Below are 24,813 nucleotides of genomic sequence, written 5' to 3'. Positions count from 1 at the left end.
TACTTTATTCATCCCCCAATGGGGGAAATTCAAATTAGTCATATTTACAATGATTGTAGATTAACAACAACAATAATAATAATACCAATTCTAATAAAAATACTACAACTAACTAATAATAATAATAATAATAATGAATGACTAAATAAATTTGTTTTTTAAATTAATTTTAAATTAAATTTAAAATGTTTTTATTAAAAATTAATAATAATAAAAACATAAAAAAAATTATGGGACACAGGAGCAATGAATTTAAAGGGAACATTCTGTTCTTACTTTTTACATAATGTTTAAAACCAGAAGCAGTTATTTTTAAGAAGCTCAAAAAATTCTTTATTATTTACAATGATTGTATATTAACAACAACAATAATAATACCAATTCTAATAAAAATAATACTACTAACTAATAATAATAATAATGAATGATTAAATACATTGTTTTTAATTAATTTAATTTTTTTTTTTTTTTTTATTATTTTTAAAAATTATTAATTTATTAAAAAAAGTATTAATTTATTAAAAAAAATATTTAAAATTGTTTTTTTTTAATTAAAAAAAATTATGGGACACGGGAGCAATGAATTTAAAGGGAAAATTCTGTTTTTACTGGCAGCTTTTTACATAATGTTTAAAACCAGAAGCGGTTATTTTTAAGAAATGCTTAACACGCTTCATTCCCTTCGATATTGTTGCCGAACAGAAGAAAAGCAGCAGGTTGGAGCAGGTGACAGCAGCAGGATGTGAGCAGGATGTGTCATATATAAGCTGAAATAAGCTGTCAGTTTTTCTATGGGGTGATTTGTCAGTGGACAGAGGAGGAACAAACGCTCTGAAAGAGATCACCCGGTTTGACCTTAGATCAGGAGTCGGCTGATTGATGCTGCGCCGTTTCGTCCAAGGTGAGTGTTGATGATGTATGTTTGTGCAGAACACCAGAGAGAGGTGGGGGAAGGAGCCCGACGAGTGCGAGGAAGAGGAGCTCCAGGAGATTCTGGTAAATACGACATGATGCCACATGGTTCTGAGTCCGTTTCAGAGCTTACATTGAAAAAAACAACTCATAAGATTTACTTAAAAAACCTTTTGTAAGTATTTGCACTCAAATGATTTAAGTAATATTTAATGCTGCAATATATATGCTAAATTTTACTTACCGTAATACATAACAGTTTTGAAGATATTAAGTAACATTTACTTAATTACATCTAAGTTTTAAGTTATATTTAGTTAAACAAATGAAGTAAAGTCTACTTGTTTTTCATAGGCAGGAACATCATTTTACTCAAAATTTTAAGTAAATTTTATATAGCTGTAGTATTTGCTGTTATGAAGTAACTTAGTAGATTTTAACGATACACTTTCAGAGTAAAGTTTATGTAGTATTTCTAGGTTTATGTACATACAACTATTAAACATTTAAATTGTATGAGGAAACCTAAGTAAAACTTACTCTTCCCCCATAATTCATGTATTACGTTAATAAAATGTTTAATTTTACTTAAGAAGCTCGAGTTCTTACTGAATCTTAAAAATACAAGGCAGAGATTATGACAGTTACTTCACTAAAAAGTAACAGGACACAGATTCCCTTTTATATCGCACAACTTGTGCCTCAGAAATTAATATACCGGTAATTACTTTATCAATAGAATGAAAAGATTCGCATAGTTTGAATTAAAAATGGTGTGTTTAATCTGTCTCTGATCACAGACGGAGGTTCTTCCAAACTCTAAGAAGTCTGAGATCTTAGAGTTCCACTTCTGCGACTTCGAGCACAGCGAGCTGGACCTGGTGAAATGCGGCATCAAGATGTACTACGAGCTGAAAGTGGTGGACAAGTTTCACATTCCCAGAGAGGTCAGCGCTCAGTTTGGCACTTAGTTTGGTCATTAGTGGGGCTCCATAATCAAATCAAATCAAACTTTATTTATATAGCACCTTTCATACTAAAAAAGCAGCACAAAGTGCTTTACATAATAAAATAAATAATCAAATCAATTCATGCATAAACTCGCACACAACATCACACCGACAACCACACTGCACACATACTACCCCCCCAACATGAGCAACATCAATATCAACAACAATCAACATTAAAATCAACATTAAAATCTGGCTTTGACGCTGAAGTGAGGAAACGGTATCTTGGGGATCTGTCCACACCGGGAGCCAGCCCACCAATGACCACAGAGGCCGCCACCACGGGGAACCGCCCATATCAGGGCAGGCTGGCATCCACACCACAGCCAGGGCTGCAGGGCAGGATCCCCCAGCCCCCCCGAACCAGGGCCATCCCCACAGTAATGAGTAGGCAGAGTCCCCGGTGTGGAAGATCCCCATGAGGAAAAACACTGGATAAATAAGTGTATAATAAGTATATAATAAAATAATTTAAATAATAATAATAATAAATAAACAAATAAATAGATATTTTAAATAATGGATGAATAGATAAAAGTAAACTAAAACAAAACAAACAAACAAATAGTGTTCCTCGTCTTCCTCGATGAGATGGTGGTCTGGGAACTCGGTGTGCACTTTCTCGTATTTGAGGCGTGGTTTACGAATGCCTAGAGCCGTTTATTGGGCGCTATGAATGTCTATCAAATGGCGTCTGGTTCTTCCCATGCTGCTTTGCTCGCGATTCATAGCCAATTGTATCACTTATACCAGATGACGTATGTAGAGCGATAGAAATTCGACGAGGAAGAAGGCAATTAAATCTTTCAACGCCAAACGTTGCTCTTTTTTAAAAGTAAACTTGCGTTCTAAGCTACTTAAAACACTTTCTAAGGCTGCATCGAACGGTAACGTGGTGTCCGCTGCCATGTTGGATTAACACTCTACAAGCTTCGGTGTCGCGCATAGACGTCGTCATCGTCTTGCTGCCCCCCCGTTCTGTGATTGGTTCCCTAACTCAGGCAAAAATAAGGGCGGTGGTTTCCAGGCTGCCTTTGCAGTGTGAATGAAATTGCGCGCAAAGCAGCATGGGAATTCCCAGGCTAATTCAAGCCAATTGGAGTTTAATTCATTGTAATCATTATTATTTGCTAAATAATCCAATTCATTCATATAGAGCCAATTCAAAAACAATTTCCTAGCTAAGGAAACCAGCAGATTGCACTGAAACTTGTCTCTGGCAGAACCAGAACCAGGAAGGGTGGCCGTCCGCCTACACCAGCTGGGCTTTGAGAAGACAGAGACGAGGGGAAAAAAACACTGTAACACCATTCAAAGGATACCTGTTGGAACAGGGAAACACGAGTTAATGACCACAATAATGTCACATATACATAATATCATTTGAGAAATTAAACGGGGGGAAAAAGAAGCCCCTGTGAAACATCCCTTATTGATCTGGGCTAGGTACCGAGGTCTAAACTAAAGCTTAGAGGAGACGGAGCTTTTAGTGTTTAGCTCCCTAACTGTGGAACGATCTGCCGTTACATATCAGAAGTGCCCCTTTATTGTCCTCTTTTAAAACTAAGACACATTTTTATTCTTTGGCTTTTAACACGTTGAGACTTTTGCTCTCACTTCTGTTATCGTGTTTTATTGTTTCTGTTAGTAGTAGAAGTAGTGGTAGTAGTGGTAGTAGTAGTAGTGGTAGTAGTAGTAGTGGTAGTGGTAGTAGTGGTGGTAGTAGTAGTAGTAGTGGTAGTGGTAGTAGTGGTAGTAGTAGTAGTGGAAGTAGTAGTGGTGGTAGTAGTGGTAGTAGTAGTAGTAGTAGTAGTGGTAGTAGTAGTAGTAGTAGTAGTGGTAGTAGTGGTAGTGGCAGTAGTGGTAGTAGTGGAAGTAGTAGTGGTAGTAGTAGTGGAAGTAGTAGTGGAAGTAGTAGTGGAAGTAGTAGTGGTAGTAGTAGTAGTAGTGGTAGTAGTAGTGGAAGTAGTAGTGGTAGTAGTAGTAGTAGTGGAAGTAGTGGTAGTAGTAGTAGTAGTGGTAGTGGTAGTAGTAGTAGAAGTAGTGGTAGTGGTAGTAGTGGTAGTGGTAGTAGTAGTAGTAGTAGTAGTGGTAGTGGTAGTAGTAGTAGAAGTAGTGGTAGTGGTAGTGGAAGTAGTAGTGGTAGTAGTAGTGGTAGTGGTAGTAGTAGTAGTGGAAGTAGTAGTGGTAGTAGTAGTAGTGGTAGTAGTAGTAGTAGTGGTAGTAGTAGTAATGGAAGTAGTAGTGGAAGTTGTAGTAGTAGTGGTAGTAGTAGTAGTAGTGGTAGTAGTAGTAGTGGAAGTTGTAGTAGTAGTAGTAGTAGTAGTAGTAGTAGTAGTAGTGGTAGTTGTAGTAGTAGTAGTAGTAGTAGTAGTAGTAGTAGTAGTGGTAGTTGTAGTAGTAGTAGTAGTGGTAGTAGTAGTAGTAGTGGTAGTAGTAGTAGTGGAAGTTGTAGTAGTAGTAGTAGTAGTAGTAGTAGTAGTAGTAGTAGTAGTGGTAGTAGTAGTAGTAGTAGTAGTAGTAGTAGTAGTGGTAGTAGTAGTAGTAGTGGTAGTAGTAGTGGTAGTAGTAGTAGTGGTAGTAGTAGTGGTAGTAGTAGTAGTGGTAGAAAGCGCAGCAGGTCACGTAGAGTTGTGTGAATCCAGGTGAACTTTGAGAACTGAAAATATAAGCAGTAAAATGTACGATGTTTCCCCTACAGGTCTTGGTGAGATTCATATACTCTCTCAGCAAAGGCTACAGGAAGATCACGTACCACAACTGGAGACACGGATTCAACGTTGGACAGACCATGTTCACCCTGCTGATGGTGACTATGACTCATTCCTCCATCTTCTCCCATCTGTCTCCCCTCCTCTCTGCCTCTCCTCCTCCTTTCCCTGATTCTGATAAAGATCCAGTCTCTCTCGTCCTCTTCCTGCTCTCCGTCCTTTATCTTCACCTGAAATGTAAAAGTAATCATGCATGGGGGGGTGTGTTGATGTGTGTTTGGAGGCGGGAGATAGGAGAGACGTAATAAAGCGAGTCTGATAATGAAACGTGAGGCTGTGCTGCATTAATGAGAGCATCATTACAGTTCACCTACATGCAGAAACCACGATAAAAACGGATCAAAATGCATTTTTTTCTTTATAAAAATTAGGGCTGGGCGAGTTAACTCGTTATTATCGCGTTAACTCAATAGTTATTTAACGCCGATAAATATTTTATCGCGCATTACCGCAGGTTTTATTTATTTAAAGAAATTTTTTTTAAATAAAATAAAATAAAAAAATTTGGGGGGCTCTTGTGCCTTTAATGGATAGGAAAGTTCAGAGAGACAGGAAGCAGGGGGCAGAGAGAGGGGGAACAACACGCAGCACAGGGCCGTCCGGTACGGGACTCGATCCGGGGCCAGCTGAACCCACTACGCCACGGACCACCCCTGTTTTATTATTTATTTTATAATAGTACAACTCTGTTGCTCACAGGCTTTTATTTTGTAAAAGTCTGTTGCTCACAGGCTTTTATTTTGTAAAAGTCTGTTGCTCACAGGCTTTTATTTTGTAAAAGTCTGCTGCTGTCTGCTGTGGAACAGGAAAAGAAAGTAATCGGCGGATCCACCAAACATGGAGAAGGGTACGGAACTTTTACTCGGCCATTTTCATTTTAAAGTTCTTCCAGACGGCGGAGTCGACAGAACCAAAGTCATCTGTAAACACTGCCAAGTTGAATTGTCTTCTCAGCGTAGTAGTTCCAGTCTAAAATATCACTTAAAGGCAAAACACACAACTGATAGCAGCAAGTCATTCAAGGAAACAGACAGTGGAGCGAGGCTTCTACATAAAAACTACAGAAAGATGCTGATGTTAAAAGTGTGTTTGCACAACAAATGTTATGGCACTTTCATTCATATGGCAGCACATTTAAAATAAAGCTAAATGCTAAAAGCTATACGCTACTTTTGGATTCATTTTTGGATTCTGCGTACAAATGCGATTAATCGTGATTAATCAGGGAAATCATGTGATTAATTAGATTAAAGACTTTAATCGTTGCCCAGCCCTAATAAAAACGTGTTTCTGTGAATCCTGACTGCAGACCCTCCTTCTGCTCGCCTCTCTCTGACTGTTGTGCTTCTGTTGGTGTCCTCAGACCGGTGACCTGAAGCGTTACTACACAGACCTGGAGTGCATGGCCATGGTGACCGCTGGGTTATGTCACGATATCGACCACAGAGGAACCAACAACCTCTACCAGCTGAAGTAAGAGACGCAGGAAACGGACTTAGTTCCATACGTCAGCTGTAGGGTCACCGCACGATGTTCAGCCGACAATACGATACGATTCGATACATCTGCATCATTTTCTGAAAAAAAAGGGGACTTCGTGATTTGAAGTGTTTGTTTTTACTGAAAAATCAAAACTTTATCAGGAAACAAAACATCAATTTATATCGCAGTGTCAGTCCTAATCTGCAGCAACCTTTTAAATTGTTTCTTTGAATTTAGTTTTATAAGAATAAATATTCATCTTCACTTTAAAGGGACAGTTCGCCTCCTTTAACATGAAGCTGTATGACATCCCATATCAGCAACATCATTTCTGAACATCTTCTTACCCCCTGCTGCGTCCTGTGAGCAGAGTTCCAGCCTCGTTTTGGTGTTGATGAAGGTAGTCCGGCTAGTTGGCTGGGGTTTAAAAAATAAAGCGTTTTGCTTCTCAGAACAATATGCGTTCAAAAGAGTAATACATTTGCATCACAATAAAGCAAAACGCTTTATTTTTGTGAAAAGAAAATAATTAGATTTATCATTTAATAAATTATTTATTATTAATTTATTATTTAATATTTTTTTATAATTTAATAAATAAAATTAAATTATTATTTGATAATAATGATGAAATAATAAGTATTGTTTTAATAAAAATAATATTAGTATTATTATTATTATTAGAATAATAATATATTTTAATATATTAAAATTATGTAATATTTGATAAAATTATATAAAAATATAATAATTTTTATAAAATATATATTATACATGGCGCTAGCCCGAGAGAAAATAGGGCCAAGAGATTGTGAGGTCTGACTTTTTCCTGGAGAACCATTTTGTGATGCAAATGTATTACTCTGTTGAACGCATATTGTTCTGAGAAGCAAAACGCTTTATTTTTTAAACCCCAGCCAACTAGCCGGACTACCTTCATCAACACCAAAACGAGGCTGGAACTCTGCTCACAGGACGCAGCAGGGGGTAAGAAGATGTTCATAAATGATGTTGCTGATATGGGATGTTACACAGCTTCATGTCAAAAGAGGCGAACTATCCCTTTTAAGGTTCATGAACCTCTCTAGTGTTGCTTTAGGGGCACAGCTGGTCTCTAACTCTTACAACTAACATCAAAACCTGCTTTGTACTCTCGGCTTGGCAATAAAAACCAGTAAAACAAATTTATCGACTTAGTTTCAGAGAATTTGGGTCTATCAAGGCTGAGTTTACAGAGTTTTAAAACCTGTATGGCAGAATGATTTCCTGGAGGTGGTTTGGAGTCAGAAACCAGCACAGCCGAAATGTTTGCTGCCTTATTAAAGAGTGCGAGAGACGGCGAGTTTCATCCTGTAAAAGTCAAGGTGAAAAGCATGACATGCGACTGAATGCTGACACCCACGCAGCTGTCTCCTGCCTTACAGCTCAGGCAAACCTATTTACATTTAACTCGTCTGCAGAAGGCGGACATACCGTTATAGCTCATTTTCATGGACACAGAAGTCTAAGAATAACTGTATAACTCTAATTTATTTATAGAGCACAATTCGTACACAAGGTAATTCAAAGTGCTTCACAGCTACATAAAATCACAAGAAGGCAATAAAATCATTAAAAATAAAAAAATAAAAAAATAAATAAAATTAAAAACCCATTAAAAATAATCATTAATTAATTAATTTAAAAGTGAAGAGTGCATCAATTAAAGGAGACCGGTTAAGCAACAAATGTTAGTCACATGCATGATACGCTACATGCTACATGAACAGCTCTTCTGGACAATTCATAACAATCACTGAATAAAAAGCAAGTGTGTCAAACTAAATCCTACGTCCCAAAGGCAAGGCATCTTTATTCATACAGCGCATTTCATACCACAGGCAACTCAGTGTGCTTTACATAAAGACGAGGCATTTAAAAGAACAGCATAAAGCAGCATAAAAAACAAGCAATTTAAAGAGAAAAAAAAAATAGAATAAAAATTAAAACACACAGTTAAAAGCAATCAAAGAAGAGGAGAAAAAGAAAAATATAAAACACTTAAGAGCATTTATAGCATTGTGCTTTAAAATGATTTAAAGGAACTCAACCATAAGCACACGGATAGAGAAATGTCTTTAACCTGGATTTAAAAGTGCTTACGGTTGGGGGTGATTTCAGTTCTGCTGGTAATTTGTTCCAGTTGTGAGCAGCATAACAGCTAAAAGCTGCTTCACCGGGTCCAGTTTGAACTCTGGGCTCCACTATCTGACCTGAGTCAGCAGATCTCAGAGCGCTAATCCAAAGTAAAGCAGAAACTGAAAATAAGCCGGAAGTCAAGCGTTCATTTTCTATATCCTGGTCACGCTGAGGAGCTGGGATCTATCTCAGCTGCCATAAAGCGAGAGGTGGGGCACCTCCTGGCCAACAGACACAAACACCCATACATGTTTGACCTAACGGACGTCTCGCTTTAACGAAAAAGAAACCTAATTTCTAGCGCTAGGCAAGTTAACTCGTTATTATCGCGTATAATTAGTAACGCATTAATTATTTAACGCCGAGAAATATTTTATCGCGCATTAACGAAGGTTTTTTAATTATTATTTATTTATTTATTTTAAATTAAATAATAATAAGTTGGAGGGTTATTGTGCCTTTATTGGATAGGAAAGTTCAGAGAGACAGGAAGCAGGGGGCCGAGAGAGGGGGAACAACATGCAGCAGAGGGCCGGCCGATGCGGGACTCAAACTGGGTTTTTATTTTGGCTTTTATTTTGTAAAAGTCTGTTGCTCACAGGCTTTTATTCTGTAAAAGTCTGTTGCTCACAGGCTTTTATTTTGTAAAAGTCTGTTGCTCACAGGCTTTTATTTTGTAAAAGTCTGTTGCTCACAGGCTTTTATTTTGTAAAAGTCTGTTGCTCACAGGCTTTTATTTTGTAAAAGTCTGTTGCTCACAGGCTTTTATTTTGTAAAAGTCTGTTGCTCACAGGCTTTTATTTTGTAAAAGTCTGTTGCTCACAGGCTTTTATTTTGTAAAAGTCTGCTGCTGTCTGCTGTGGAACAGGAAAAGAAAGTAATCGGCGGATCCACCAAACATGGAGAAGGGTACGGAACTTTTACTCGGCCATTTTCATGTTAAAGTTCTTCCAGACGGCGGAGTCGACAGAACCAAAGTCATCTGTAAACACTGCCAAGTTGAATTGTCTTCTCAGCGTAGTAGTTCCAGTCTAAAATATCACTTAAAGGCAAAACACACAACTGATAGCAGCAAGTCATTCAAGGAAACAGACAGTGGAGCGAGGCTTCTACATAAAAACTACAGAAAGATGCTGATGTTAAAAGTGTGTTTGCACAACAAATGTTATGGCACTTTCATTCATATGGCAGCACATTTAAAATAAAGCTAAATGCTAAAAGCTATACGCTACTTTTGGATTCGTTTTTGGATTCTGCGTACAAATGCGATTAATCGTGATTAATCAGGGAAATCATGTGATTAATTAGATTAAACATTTTAATCGTTGCCCAGACCTACTAATTTCTTCACGTAGAGCAATTAAACTGATTAAAAGTGTGTGTGGTCATCGTGTTGATGCAGTTCTCGCCTGTTTGATTGGCTCAGAGTGACAGATATCGCTCCCTCTGTCCTCTGTGTAGACATATGAGAATATTAGGCAGCTGATATTGATCAGATGCACCTCGAGCTGCTCTGCTCATCCTGCTGATGGATGAGCCATGAGAGCTGCCATTAGCTGAGGACACGCCAGGCCAAGCCCACCCTGAGGTTCAGCATGCATGATTTATCACAATATAACCTCCCATCGTGCTGTGTGTGTGTGCAGGTCTGGTAATCCTCTGGCGAAGCTTCACGGCTCCTCCATCCTGGAAAGACACCATCTGGAGACTGGCAAGACGTTGCTGAGAGATGAGGTTTGCTGCCATGCACACAGGGTTGGGCACAGCTCTGTGACACAACCACAAAGAGTGATGGGTTGATGTTTTTCTGTCCATCCTTTTAAAGGGACAGTTCGCCTCCTTTAACATGAAGCTGTATGACATCCCATATCAGCAACATCATTTCTGAACATCTTCTTACCCCCTGCTGCGTCCTGTGAGCAGAGTTCCAGCCTCGTTTTGGTGCTGATGAAGGTAGTCCGGCTAGTTGGCTGGGGTTTAAAAAATAAAGCGTTTTGCTTCTCAGAACAATATGCGTTCAACAGAGTAATACATTTACATCACAAAATCGTTCTCCAGGAAAAAGTCAGACCTCACAATCGCTTGACCCTATTTTCTCTCCCTTTTAATTTAATTTATTGTTTAATAAATTATTTATTATTTATTAATTATTTAATACATTTTTATTATTTAATAAATAATATTACATAATTATTTGATAATAATAATAAGTATTATTATTATTATTATTATTATTATCATTATTATTAATAAACTAATATGTTTTAATATTTTAAAATATATACATATAAATATATGAAATAAAATAATATTTTATACAATTATATAAAAATATTTGATAATAATAATAAGTATTATTTTAATCATATTATTATTATTATTATTATTAAACTAATATGTTTTAATATTTTAAAATATATACATATAAATATATGAAATAATATAATATTTTATACAATTATATAAAAATATAATATTTTATATATATTTTATATAATTAATATATATATATATATATATATATATATATATATATTTTATACATGGCGCGAGCCAGAAAAAATACCGTCAAGCGATTGTGAGGTCTGACTTTTTCCTGGAGAACGATTTTGTGATGCAAATGTATTACTCTGTTGAACGCATATTGTTCTGAGAAGCAAAACGCTTTATTTTTTAAACCCCAGCCAACTAGCCGGAACTACCTTCATCAACACCAAAACGAGGCTGGAACTCTGCTCACAGGACGCAGCAGGGGGTAAGAAGATGTTCAGAAATGATGTTGCTGATATGGGATGTTACACAGCTTCATGTCAAAAGAGGCAAACTGTCCCTTTAAGTCTGGATCTGCAGCTTTTTAATGTTAAAAGAAACTGAGTCTGATATAAGCTGAAGTTTTACTGTTGGTTGTAGACAGAAAAATCTCATATTAGTTGCATATAAATCTCCTTTCTGTGCCACCACCTACACACCTGAGCTTCCTCGTGCTTTTAGAGGCTAAAATGACTTGTTGGCTTTCTCTTGTGCTTCAGGGATTGAACATTTATCAGAATCTGAACCGCCGTCAGCACGACCTCGTCATCCACCTCATGGACATCGCCATCATCGCCACCGATCTGGCTCTCTACTTCAAGTCAGTACGACGGATTAATATTCTGATTCAGCAGCCTTGTTAATATATTCTCTCAGTGCTAATGATCCATATTAAGATTTATTTATGTGCCCCTCATGAAGGACAAAATCACAGATCATTTTAATAAAAGCTTTTAGATTAAATAGCTTGAATGTAAGAATACAACACTCCTTTTTTTTTAAATAAATGTTAGGTTAGATACCTTTTTTTTGGAAAGCTAAATTGTTTATGCTCAATCCCTGTCGAGTGGTAGTAAATAAGACTTTCACTGTGCTGCTAGAGTAAAAGGAAGGGAAAAAAACTAATTTTCAGTTGGGCTGAAACACCAAAACATAGGTCATAAAATGCTAAACTTTGCCTGGGAACTAAATTGGGATGTTCTGTTGCAATAACAGGAGCAAAACCGGAGCAGTAAATGTTAATAAAATAAGCAAAATACATGAGCAACAAAGGTCATCAGTCGGTGGAATCGGGGGGCGATAAGCTGTGGATTAGGAGAAGAGACACTTTGGACCTCCAGTCTGTGGAAAAGGGCAACAAAAAGGAAAATTCATGCAGCGATACACTAATCTCACAATATTCAGCCAACGATTCGATACACTTACATCATTTTCTGGAAAAAAAGGGACAGTGTGATTTGACAGGAATCGTCTCTGATTGGACCGGTGCTCCGACCTTTGACACCGCCAGACAAACAGAAACAAACGTGAGAGCTGTGCATGTTTTTTGGAGGATTACACCATTTTATTCAGCATTTATTCAAGACTATCTATTAAGGCAGCAATAAAGAACCATAACTCATGTTTTTGTTTCGTTTGAAATTATATGAAGATAAGAATCATTGCTACTTTTACCACTTTGGATCAAACAGTTTGTATCCAAAGATGCCACAGATCAACCTTCTTTCAGCTGCTAGATTTCTACCCACTCTGCCTTTAATGCACATAATAAACTTTTCATTTTGATTTTGGTCACTGCTGGAAGCACAAACGGAATCCAATGAGCTTTCCCAGCTTGTATGAATCCAGGACTCTCTTGTAGGTCGATACACGAATCTCACGATACGATACACGATTTTCAGCCAACGATAGGATTTGATACAATTCTTTTCAAATATTTTTTATTAGAGCACACAGTCATAGTGTCACACAATTACAACAAGCATATAAATGAACAGTGTATATCCATACAAGAATGTGTGCAGCTAGGACACAGCGCCCTCTTTTTGTTTTATGTTATGACAAAGGAAAATGAAAGAACAGACAAATATGTAGGAAACAAAATACAGATAAAGAAATAATAAACTAAAAAGACAAAACCTAAGCAAATATCCCCCACCTACCCACCCATCCCCCCACCCAGCCGTACCCTACCGTCTATTCGGTAATTTGTTGTGATAAAGGGGAAAATTAATTGCCACTACGAGGTGTGAGATATTGAATAAGAGGTGACCAAATTTTGTCAAATAGCAGTAATTTATCCATAAGAGTATATTTTATTCTCTCTAAATGGAGAGTGTTAGTAAGATCAGTAAGCCACATCTTTGTGGTGGGCACGTCTTTCTTTTTCCAATGCATGAGAAGTAACTTCTTCGCGACAATGAGACAATAAGAGAGGAAACATTGTTGGAAGTTGTTTAACCTTTTAACATTATCTAACACTCCCAGAATAATGGTGAGTGGTTTAGGATCTAGTTGTACGTTAAGTATTACAGATATTAAACTGAAGACATTAAACCAAAAGATCTTGACCTTGTCACATAAAGCAAAGCTGTGAAGCAGCGTGTCATCTGTTGCATGGCATCTGTCACATATAGGGGAGGATTTGATACAATTCGATACGATTCGATACGCTTACATAATTTTCTGGGGGGAAAATAGGGACAGTGTGATTTGACACGAATCGTCTCTGATTTGACCGGTGGTCCGACCTTTGAACCGGAAGAACAACAGCGCCAGACAAACGGAAACAAACGAACATGTCACAAACGTGAGAGCTGTGCACTTTATAACATTTATATGAACTAATTTATCACTGTTATGTATAATGTGACCCCCTGGTGTTGTATTATATCACCTTAATGTTCTGTGTTTTCACTAATTCTAACGTCTGACTTTTCAATAAACTTTGCTTTCAAAAAAAAAAAAAAAAGTCGATACTCCTGGCTAAAAACTTCATAGTTTATCTGGAAGCAAAATATCGATATAAATCTCAGTATCGATAAAATTGCTTGGCCCTAATTAACGAGTAAACGACAATCTAAAACTACAACTATGAGGTCATTTCTCCCATTCAGCTTGACTTTACAACAGAAAGGTGTGCAGGGTTATTGAAGGACTGTGATGGGAAATGTTTCTCGTGAGGAACAGATTTGTTGATCAGCCTGAGGTGCCCAAGCAGCCGGCAGACGACTGTCAATCATTGCACAGTTATTGTGCGTCTGCAGCAGGAGTTTTAAGCTTCAGGTCCTCAGAATGAATAAATTGTTCTTGTCCACCTGTGAAACAGGTTTTAGGTGCATCACAAACTCCTGGAGAGTGCAGCATTTTTAAATTCTGAGAGTTTAAAGACTCAATCGCTCTTTTTTTTTTTTTCATGGCAGCTTTTTATGGGGGCAGAAGCAGAGCAGCGAGGATGGAAAGTTAGAATCTGGCCAGTGGAAGTAGGATGTAGAAGATTTGTTGCAATGTCTGTTGTCTCATTGTTGAGGGAGCTGGGTATAAGTGGACAGAGTGTGAGGAAAATAGTGAAGGAAGTGTCAGATGAGGCAGTAAAGTCCAGTCAGTGGATTTGGATTAAAGAAGCAATAGCAGCTGGGGGCCCAGCAGGGGGAGCACTTAGGGTAAACAGACTTTTGGAAGAAGCAAAGAAGAAGTTCAAGATATTTAAGTGGAGGGTGTGGCCCATATGAGCCTTTTGAAACCAGGCGGCCATTTTAGGTGAGTTGGCTTGTATGGCTTTGTGTTTGCTGGCATTTTTAGTGACTGTAGGACTGTTTAGGTGAGTTTGTCTGGTGAATCTGCTAGTGTGTCTTGTCCTGCCTCCACCTCTGGCACCCTCTATAATTTCATTACTCCCTACCCCGAACCAGGGTTTGAATCCCCACCCCGCTGTGACTGGTGGGCAGTTGGTGAGAGGCTGGGGTAGCTGATGATAATGCTGCTGGTGGAAGAAAAGATGGTTGTTGTGGTGTGAGGAGCAGTGATGGCTGGCATTAGGGGAGTGACTCTGGGACGCCAGTGATCACTCTCTAGCCTCCTGGAGGTGTCATGGGCCCAACTAGAGGAAACACTGATGAAAGGTTTCCACCTGATGACCCCAATGACATGTTGGTCAGCACTGCTCACTGATCTATATTATAGGGATCAGGAGGTTCTTCATTAGATACTGAGACAGTATTAGAAGATTAATTGTTGAAGTTGGGGAATTATTCACTGGGTCCATTTTCTTTTGTAGCACAAGTTTCTTGTGTTTACCTTAAATGATTTGGGTAACTATAAAGAACAACCTCTGGAGATGAAGGCTGTGTTTGAAACCACATACTACAAATAAATACACCGAAGCAAATATTACTCAACTGGCATTTTAACAACCTCAGGGTGTTATTCAAACCTGTTGCAGCCATCAACTTCTCACAAACAAAAGAAATAACAATAACTGTGTTCGAAACTGCATACTGCATACTCATCGATCAGACGGTAGGCAGAGCGTTTACCCACAATGCATTTCGCTCCTGCCCGAGCCGAAATCAGCCGGCCTGAAGCTGATTTCTCTTAAGCTCTAAACTCTGTAAACTTTAGCAACATTTGAAACATTTTCAGGTGAGAAAGTAGTCGTTTAGATCCCCAACGTGTTGAAAACCTGACAAAATACCGGCTGTTTACAATTTTGTTCCCACGAATTCGGCGCTACTAAAGCTAGCCGCAGTGAGCTAACGCACTTCTGGTTATTTCCACAAAATAAAATACCCGTTGCCTTTAATCATAGGGAAAGCCATTACGATACAATTGGTGCTTTTGTTTTGAAAACAGGAAGTGAACCTACCCTCGTTGTAGCTAGCTTGAAACTGCTGTTTTGACAGGAAATGACGATCGGCGACGTCACGTTACGTTGCATCTTGGGTAGTTTGAGTATGAGTAGTAACCTCATGATGCATACCCAACATTTAGGAGAATCTAGTATGCATCCGGGAACTTCTCGCTCACTCAAACTCGCATACTAACTCAGAAAGTTAGTATGAGAAGTAGGAGAAGTATGCGGTTTTGAACACAGCCGAAGTCTTTATTTGCCCCATTTATCAAACGGTGTTGGTTCCATTGCAGGAAAAGGACGATGTTTCAGAAGATCGTGGACCAGTCCAAAACCTACGAGAACTGGAACGACTGGACCAAATACATGATGCTGGAGACCACTCGCAAAGAGATCGTCATGTAGGCAGAGACGCACGATAAGACCGGTTCCAGTATAGGTAGGAAGACTTATCTGATTGGTGTGTTGTTTCCAGGGCCATGATGATGACCGCCTGTGATCTCTCTGCCATCGCCAAACCGTGGGAGGTCCAGAGCAAGGTAGGCCCACGCAGCTTCTCATCACGCCTTAAAGCTCGCAGCTCAGATGTGCCACATTAGCCTTCACAACATCTGTCTGCTCACAGTAATAAGACTCGGGCTCAGGAGAGGCTGCCTGAGAGGAGAGCCAAAGATAAAGTAGACAGAGAATGACATCCTGTCAGCTTCCTGATGGCCTCATGCATCAACAGCAACCTGCTGCTTTTCATTCCCCTCATCACGGCCTGCCAGGCTCAGCATTTTACTTTAGGAAACACTGTAATATACTCAGTGCCATCAAGCCCTGCCATCACCTCCACATCAGCACAAACAGCAGACACATCCAGCTGCTCCACGGCCAGTCTTTGGCCATTTTTTACCTCTGTTTGCAGCTGCCAGGCATATTCTGCCTCTTTTCATGAGCTGAAGACTCATTGTATCCACGCTGGATTTGGAATTATGAAGCACAAACAGAGAGGCGTCTGTTGACTCAGTTCAGCCATAAATCCCTGTAAATAGATGAGTGAATAAATCTACAGAACTGGAAGGTAATAAACCTAAACAAGCAAGCGTGAATTGAGTTAAATCACTCAAATATGTTCAGAAAATATCAGGTTTCATATTGTCAGGTTGTCTAACTGACTTACTCACTCACTCTCGCTCATTTACATGAATATTTTTATATATATATATATATATTATTAGGTCTGGGCAACAATTAAAATTAATCACATGATTTCCCTGATTAATCACGATTAATCGCATTTGTACGCAAAATCCAAAAATGAATCCAAAAGTAGCGTATAGCTTTTAGCATTTAGTTTTATTTTAAATGTGCTGCCATATGAATGAAAGTGCCATAACATTTGTTGTGCAAACACACTTTTAACATCAGCATCTTTCTGTAGTTTTTATGTAGAAGCCTCGCTCCACTGTCTGTTTCCTTGAATGAATTGCTGCTATCAGTTGTGTGTTTTGCCTTTAAGTGATATTTTAGACTGGAACTACTACGCTGAGAAGACAATTCAACTTGGCTGTAAATGCAGGAGTTGTTTTTTTTAACATTTATTTTGAAATACGTGCTTTTATGTTGAAACAAGTAAAACAGGAAGTGGCGCCGGTTAGCTCCGTTAGCTTCACACCTGTAGCGGCGATGTTACCTGCTAGTTTATCTTTATTTTATTGCTCCATGCTTCGTGGTGTTTGCTGTAACTGTGTGAATGTGATGCATTCAGCAGACTTTTACAATAATAAAACCTGCGTTAATGCGCCATAAAACATTTATCGGCGTTGAATAATTAACAAGTTAACGCGATAATAACGATTTAACTCGCCCAGCCCTAATTTTTATACATATATATTTCACAGTTCTACAGGCAGCCCGTTGCTCTATATGAAGAACTAACTCCTGCACAGAGATTATTATAAAAAACACATACAGGTAGCTCTCTTTCCTCAAATAAAGGAACATTTCCAACATTTTGCTTGCCGCCCAGCATGAACTCAACAATCAAAGTTTAAATAACGAATGTTTTCGCTTTGCAAACATATTGCTTTTGATGGAGTGTGATGGATTGAAAAGCTGATATCTTAATATTTTCTCTCCCGGTTTGTTCAGAGAAGCATCTTCACACATAGCCGGTGGGTGTAGTCACTCGTTTCAGAGGCTGGTATCATGAAAGGGAAGAGATTCTTTATTTTGTGGCAGCTTTATGTCATAAGGCAATGATTTGAAACCTGCGGTCCCCCCACGTTTACTCTCATTTGCTGTGCACACAGAGGTGTTGCATGAAGGAAGGCTTTTCTTTTTATAAAATTCAGCTGACTGATGTGTTTTCAAAGTCCTGAATCAAACGTAACGCAGAGCAAAGATGCTTCTGATGAACAAACCGGAGTGCAGAGCTGGGAAAACACGTCAGCCGGGGAGCTACAGCATCTTCTAGAGATGAAACGCTGCATCTTTGCACTGATTTGTGCACCGATTTGGAGCATATGAGCATGCTCGGGGAGGAAAATGCATCCAGTTTTGCCCATGTTGACACCCAGGTGACCTATTCAAAGGAATTGATAGTTTTAGACCTTCGTATTTGGAGCCTCGAAGATGGGAAATAGTTTCAGGGAACATTAGCTGCTTAGATCATCTTTCCTGTTCCAGCTGTACGTCCCACACACGCTGTCAAGAAGTGTAACTGCATTATCTGATGCCCCCCCTCTGGCAAATTGTGCTCTAAAATGGTTAAAATAAGCACCTCTCAAAAGGCCAAGGTGAATATCACGGTTACACCTGCAGTTTGATCGAGAACAGAGACTCGATGCAGTCACAGTGAGTCCGACGGCATCAAATTAATGTTTCTTAACTCCTTGATGAAACTATCACACACCTGAGTGACACACGGCACTTTAAAATGCGTTATGTGGAGACAAAAGCCTGAAAAAAAGCCTCCTCTGTGCCAGATATTGGGCTGTGATGTTTCATACTTTTCATCCAGTTCTGCTTCCCACGCAGGATCTCTGTGTACTGCCTTGTGGCGTTTGTTCCCTGAAAAACCGGCTGGATGACTAACTCCTCGAAGATGAGGTTTATGTCCTGAATGCAGAATTTCCATATTATTCATCAGATCTCACATTGCTGCAGTTTTAGCTTTTAAAAGGGACAAAACAGGCTCTCATCTCAGCCTGGTGATCTGTGGACACATTTCTCATTTACAGAACACTCAGAGCTTTTGTGGGATGATTTTAAACGTGCAAAGGAGGAGTTTAATAACCTTCAAATCAACACGGAGGAAATCTAAGTGTCTCACCAGAGAGTCCCTGAAACAATGAAGTGATTGACAGGAAACAAATGCTCTGCTTTCATTATTTGTCCAGTTTTTTGCTGCGGATCTTGTAAAACATGACGTAATGATGCTGTTCTCTGCATGAGGCCAGGTGTGACTGACTTAAATTCATCTTCCAGGTGGCGCTGCAGGTGGCTGCAGAGTTCTGGGAGCAGGGAGACCTGGAGAGGACGGTCCTGGAGCAGCAACCCATCGTAAGAACCACAGGCGGTCCTGGCGAGATTTACAAATATAAATACAAATACTTAAATACAAAAAGAACTGAGAAAAAACACGATAAATAAGTTAAATACAGAATATAAATATCAATCACAAATCCTTAAATAACCTCAAAATCCTAAAAAATAACCGAAGAAAGCTAAAATGTAAATAAATAAAGGCTACTCTATGGAGCATAAACAAAGATTCCTGCAGTTATAACTGTTTTAACAGCCTGTTTTCAGCCTGTTTACAGCTGGCAGTAACATTAACATGTTGTGTTGCAAACACAACCAGACCAGGTTGCCTTTGGGTGAAATTAGCTGCGTGACATGATGCCTTAATTCTAATTCTAGTTCAGCAAAACTAAAAATCAAATACATTCGTGGCTAATAGCAACATGCTAGCAAGAGGCTAACAGATAGCCTATAGCCTACGTCACTGATAGAAATCTGCATCCCTTTATCTTCTGCCCGTTTCTCCTCTTCTTCTCTTCTTCTCTCTCTAAACTGGGCACCTGATGGCTTCTTTGGTCTTTCACCATGATGATGATCCATGATGACTCCACATTATTACCTTTGCTTTTCCCATTAACGCCGTCCGTTCACCCGTCAATCAACCAAAGTCACGTGACGTAAACACATTCACGGAGATGACTGCAGAAAACTGCCAAGTTTTTTTTATCTTTTAGAGTGCGCCCTGGGCGGTCGCCCACATTGCCCATAGCAACAACCGGCCCTGGTAAGAACTCAAAATTCTCCAAGCAAAGCGCTGCTTTTGGTGACGCCATCTTAAAGGGATAGTACGCCTCTTTTGACATGAAGCTGTGTGACATCCCATATCAGCAACATCATTTCTGAACATCTTCTTACCCCCTGCTGCGTCCTGTGAGCAGAGTTCCAGCCTCGTTTTGGTGTTGATGAAGGTAGTCCGGCTAGTTGGCTGGGGTTTAAAAAATAAAGCGTTTTGCTTCTCAGAACAATATGCGTTCAACAGAGTAATACATTTGCATCACAAAATGGTTCTCCAGGAAAAAGTCAGACCTCACAATCGCTTGGCCCTATTTTCTCTCCCTTCTTATCACTGCGTTTAGCCACCTAGCGACAGCCGCGCCTGTTACGGTGTTTGCTGCTCGGTCTACACTGCAGGCAGTGATACGAAGGGAGAGAAAATAGGGCCAAACGATTGTGAGGTCTGACTTTTTCCTGGAGAAAAACAACAAATAAAAGACGTTTTTGCTTGAAATAAGCAAAAAAATCTGCCAATGGAACTAGTGAAAATCGGCTTGTCAAGATTTCTTGAAATAAGATGTGATATTTAGGACTTTTGAGATAAAAGTGATCTTGAAATTAGCTTAAAAACCTCTTCAAATGAAAAAAAAAGCTTGTTTCATGTTAAATATGACTCAAAACAATTTGTTTTCAAGACTTTTTCACTTAACAAGATATTCCAGATGTATTGTATTAAAACAAGTCCCTATATCTGGCTGAAATGGTGCTTGTTAGGCAGTTGTGTCTTATATTAAGTGTAATGAGATACTCAATGAGACAAATGTACTTGTTAAGATTTAGATTTTTTCCAGAGTAGAATCTAAAAGTTCACAAATGGAAATCTGACGCTTGAAATCCTCTTTGTTGTTGGATGACATAACCGAGGAACTTCCTGTAATCGACTGACATGTCGAATTCTGAACTTTTCTTTTGACATTTTACACATCGGAGGAGCGTGCAGGTGTGTTAATGATGCCCTGCTGCTGTGCCACTGAAGGGAACTGAGACGTTTTTAATGTCTTTTTTCTTTTCCCGCTGTGACAAGTCAAAACTTTTTGAAGTGAAGTGAACATCGGATCAAGATTTGAGCCGTACGACAGATTTCTGTGTTAACAGGGCAGATAGGTTGTGTTTGGAGGTTTTTTTGGGGTAATAACTGCACTGATGTGCAGGTGTTGGGTTATTCGAGCCTGCAGCTCAGTGACAACGTGTTTCTTTTCGCCTCGGTAATCTTCACAGCTCTCTTTTGTCGAAGTAGGCAGAACCCATTTGGTCCTTTTTTCTTTTTTGCAGAAACCCTCTCCTAACATAGAAAGTGAACCACTGTTGCCTCTTTAATTTTTATTGATTTTTTTCACAATGAATTATCGAACAGACAGCAATAACAATAATGAAATAAAATAAGTAATAGATAAGTACATTCAGATATCTTAAGAAATATACATATACAGTATATATTTAAAAAAGATAAATAAAATAAATAAATGTGTAATAACAATAATAACAATAGTAGTAATAATAATGATAATAAGGGTAAAATAGAATAAAGTAAGATTAATTAAAAGATTAAATAAAATAAATAAATAAATAAATGAATAAGTAAATAAATAAAATAAAGTAAATAATAATAAGAATAGTTTGAAGAGGGAAAGGGGGGGGGGGTCTGTTCTCACTTCTGTATTGGTGTCTTAATCCTCATTTAACGGAGTTTGTAAGCTTTTGTAATATTCTAGAAACGGGGTCCAAATCCTCTCAAATTTTTGCAAGGAGCCTTTAAGGGTATATCTGATTTTCTCAAGTGTAAGAAAGTGCATTTATATCATTTATTTATTTTGGAAAGGTGGGATGAGAGTGGCTTTCTTCCAATGTTGCCTCTTTAAAACCTCCGGAAAGGTCTTGAAATGTGCCTTTAATTAACTCGCATTTCTGTTCTCTGAAGCTGAAAAGCTGTAAAGACCAAACAAAGTTCCACTTTTGCATCTCGTTTCTCCTCCAAAGTGAAAAGCTGAGAGAGAAGGCTCGATGGGAGGACTCGTGGGGAATTAAAGCTCTTCTTTTGGTTTAGAAAGCAGATCAAGAGGCAGAAACGCAGTCGGAGGATGGAAATGAAAAGAGGTTCGATTCCCCGCGGTGGCGTTGTTGAGCCGCTGATTCAGAGAGCTCGGTCACTGTGGCCTTGACCCGGCCGACCGTCCCCTCCCCGGCTCGCTGTGTCTCACGTCCTTGAGACACTTAAAGCTCGAGCAGCGCCATCGCACCCTCACTCACGTCACAGTCCTCTGACTTTAATAGCATCTGTCAGCAGGGAAAACTGTTCGTTTCCATCAGTTTGTGCTCTCACAGCAGCGGAATCTGACTCACTGCAGTCTGAAGAGAGTTTTCAAAGGCTGCGACACTTTTTTTATCAGGAAGCGGAGGTGGGCAGCAATTATGGCCAGCGGGGGCTTTTTCCTGGGATTTCACAGCCCAGTGTGCTATTCACACAATATGAATATGGCTGCTAATGTGAGGCTATTGTAGCTTTACATGGTGCCATTCAGACAGAACCTGGGTTCAGGGTTTAAACAGAATGAACCCACAATGTCCTGATCAGTAAGGACTGTAAGGACTCTGCTGCATCAATGCTAGCAAACGGATCTGAACCTTCAAAAGGCTACAAAATCGATTACAAATCTGTGTTGGGAAAGCTTTAATTAGGGACCGAGCAGCGAAACTGCAAGGACCCTGTTGTATCTGTAAGGTTTATTATTATTCCGCCGTCTTTCCGTCCGATTCTTAGCAAAAGGTGCTCGAAAACTCTTGAAATTTTAATAATAATAATAAATTTAATTTAGAAGGCGCCTTTCTGGACACTCAAGGTCACCGTACATAAAGTGGATAAAAACACATCAATATCGCAAGTACTAAAAAAACAAAAACATAACAATATCACAAATAGACAGAATATGGACAGAATTCTGCGAGCGCCACCTGCCAGTCGACGACATGAAAGAATCTAAACTTTATATTTTTGGGAGTCGCTCATTGACTCTGGAGCGCCCCCTATGATGCTTAAAAATGCTCCCCGCATTGGGCTTAGTTTAGCGTGGGACGACAAAATTCGGTACACTCATTCATCATGCCCAGACGCACAAAAAAGTCTCTTGCCGCCATGGTCCCACGTCCACAGGAAGGCGGCCATTTTGGATGGAAAGTGAGTTTTCGTGCCATTTTTGCCCGATTCCACGCCTTGCATATGATCGCACTCGTCCTACAGATTTAATGCTACAGACTTCAAACTTGGCCAGGTTACTCTTAAGACATGGGGGAAACATGGAGAAACTTTTCCAAACTCTGAACGGTGTGGGCGTGGTCAGGCGGTGAAAATCGTGTGATGGCGTTTGTGGTTTGAAAGCCTTATCATCATCGCAAGGTCATGGAACTTGGGTATCGTATCGTGTGTGGGCGGAGCAAAATGGCTCATTGGCGCCACCCTAGAAATCTTCAATAACCCCTCCGCATTGGGGTTATTATCCGCTCGTACGTGCGCAGAGGGTATCGTGCGTGTGGGCAGAGCTGCGCGACTACGGCGTCCAGCGCATGCCCCAACGTACGCACATTTCGTTAAACATTTGTATTTACACTGAGCACAACATGGAAAATATGGAAAATAATCACGAGGTAATAGAGTTGACAAGGGAAGATGAGCCGGTCACTTTTTATTCAGAAAGGCACAGCTCCCTCACATACAGCACTACACATGTACAATAACTCAGTTTGCCTCAACTCAAAACAAAACTCATTGTAGCCTAATGTAGCGGAGTAAGAGGACAGCTTCTGCTGCACACATCTACTCAAGGAAAAGGAAAAAGTATAGAGATTTAAAACTACTCCCAGAAGTATAATTATTTTCAAAAACTTACTCAAGTAAATGTAACTCGTTACTACCCACCTCTGCTGCCGATCATCCGTGATCAATATTTCTGCAGCAGTAATAATAAGAGACTGTTTTGTCTATAACTGAGTTCCTTCTTTCCTCTTCAGCCCATGATGGACAGAAACAAAGCAGAGGACCTGCCGAAGCTGCAGTGTGGTTTCATCGACTTCGTCTGCGCTTTCGTGTACAAGGTCAGACATCAGACACAAACGTCCCTTTAATTTAGAGTCTAATTGTGGTAGCCGGGGGCGTTTTTATCCACTTCATCATCGTAAGCTTCGTTCTTGCCATCTGACGTTCGAATGTAACTTTTGGATTTCACAAAGCTGCACTGATTTATCTGTTTGTGTTCCTCGCCTCCCAGGAGTTCAGTCGCTTCCACGTGGAGATCACCCCCATGCTGGACCGCCTGCTGAACAACAGGAAGGAGTGGAACGCCCTGAAGGAGCTGCATGAGGCCAAGCTGGCTGCCATCGAGGAAGCTAAGAAAGCCAAGGAGGAGGCAACTCAGCAAGCTGCTGCTTCTAAACAAGGTAGGACGAATACAAAGTGCATAAAATCCGCTTTACTTTTCTTCAAGGGTATAAATAAAGTCTAAAAACAGGTACATTCAGGTGGAAAATTGATGCTTCTGCTGACGAAAAGAGGAAATCTGTTGTAACGATCTGTCCCTTCTTTCTTTCTTTCCTTCCGTTGTTTCTTCCTTCCTTTCTTCCTCCAGCGGCGAGTGCATCCCAGTCAAAAACTTGTATCCTCAGCTAGAAATTCTTCAGTGAAGCCACCTCGCTTGCAGCATGAATGTGGTCTCACACCGGATCTTTCTTTTCTTTTTGGTGGGATCTCCGATCGCTCGTCTCGCTAAGAGGCCGTTTCTCTCTTCAGAAACTTGTCTCTCCGACAGGTGTAAATAGAAATGTAACTTCTTAAATCGACTTATTTCTCTCCTCTGCTGTCTTTCCACGCTGCTTCTTCCTCTGTGCGTGATATTTCTTTTTCATTAGCTGCACCGAGCTTTATGTCACTGGAAAAAATGCCCCTCCAAAAATAAGTTAAAAAAAC

General features: G+C 39.4%; 1 protein-coding gene across 1 annotated transcript in view; it reads left to right on the top strand.

The window, feature by feature from the left end:
- The window catches only part of pde6a (phosphodiesterase 6A, cGMP-specific, rod, alpha), a 50,212-nt gene extending 25,696 nt beyond the window's left edge, over positions 1-24,516 (top strand). Inside the window, exons 12-23 of the mRNA XM_075480773.1 lie at positions 931-996; positions 1,713-1,859; positions 4,627-4,734; positions 6,060-6,169; positions 10,003-10,090; positions 11,386-11,486; positions 15,809-15,916; positions 15,991-16,054; positions 18,990-19,064; positions 23,862-23,945; positions 24,119-24,287; positions 24,476-24,516. Of these exons, the coding sequence (XP_075336888.1) occupies positions 931-996; positions 1,713-1,859; positions 4,627-4,734; positions 6,060-6,169; positions 10,003-10,090; positions 11,386-11,486; positions 15,809-15,916; positions 15,991-16,054; positions 18,990-19,064; positions 23,862-23,945; positions 24,119-24,287; positions 24,476-24,516 (1,161 nt within the window). The remainder of the gene's footprint in view (positions 1-930; positions 997-1,712; positions 1,860-4,626; positions 4,735-6,059; positions 6,170-10,002; positions 10,091-11,385; positions 11,487-15,808; positions 15,917-15,990; positions 16,055-18,989; positions 19,065-23,861; positions 23,946-24,118; positions 24,288-24,475) is intronic.
- Positions 24,517-24,813: the final 297 nt, after the last annotated feature.

Source organism: Odontesthes bonariensis, chromosome 13 (genome assembly GCF_027942865.1).
Source record: "Odontesthes bonariensis isolate fOdoBon6 chromosome 13, fOdoBon6.hap1, whole genome shotgun sequence".
NCBI lineage: Eukaryota > Metazoa > Chordata > Actinopteri > Atheriniformes > Atherinopsidae > Odontesthes > Odontesthes bonariensis.
This window is presented reverse-complemented; position numbering and strand designations above follow the sequence as displayed.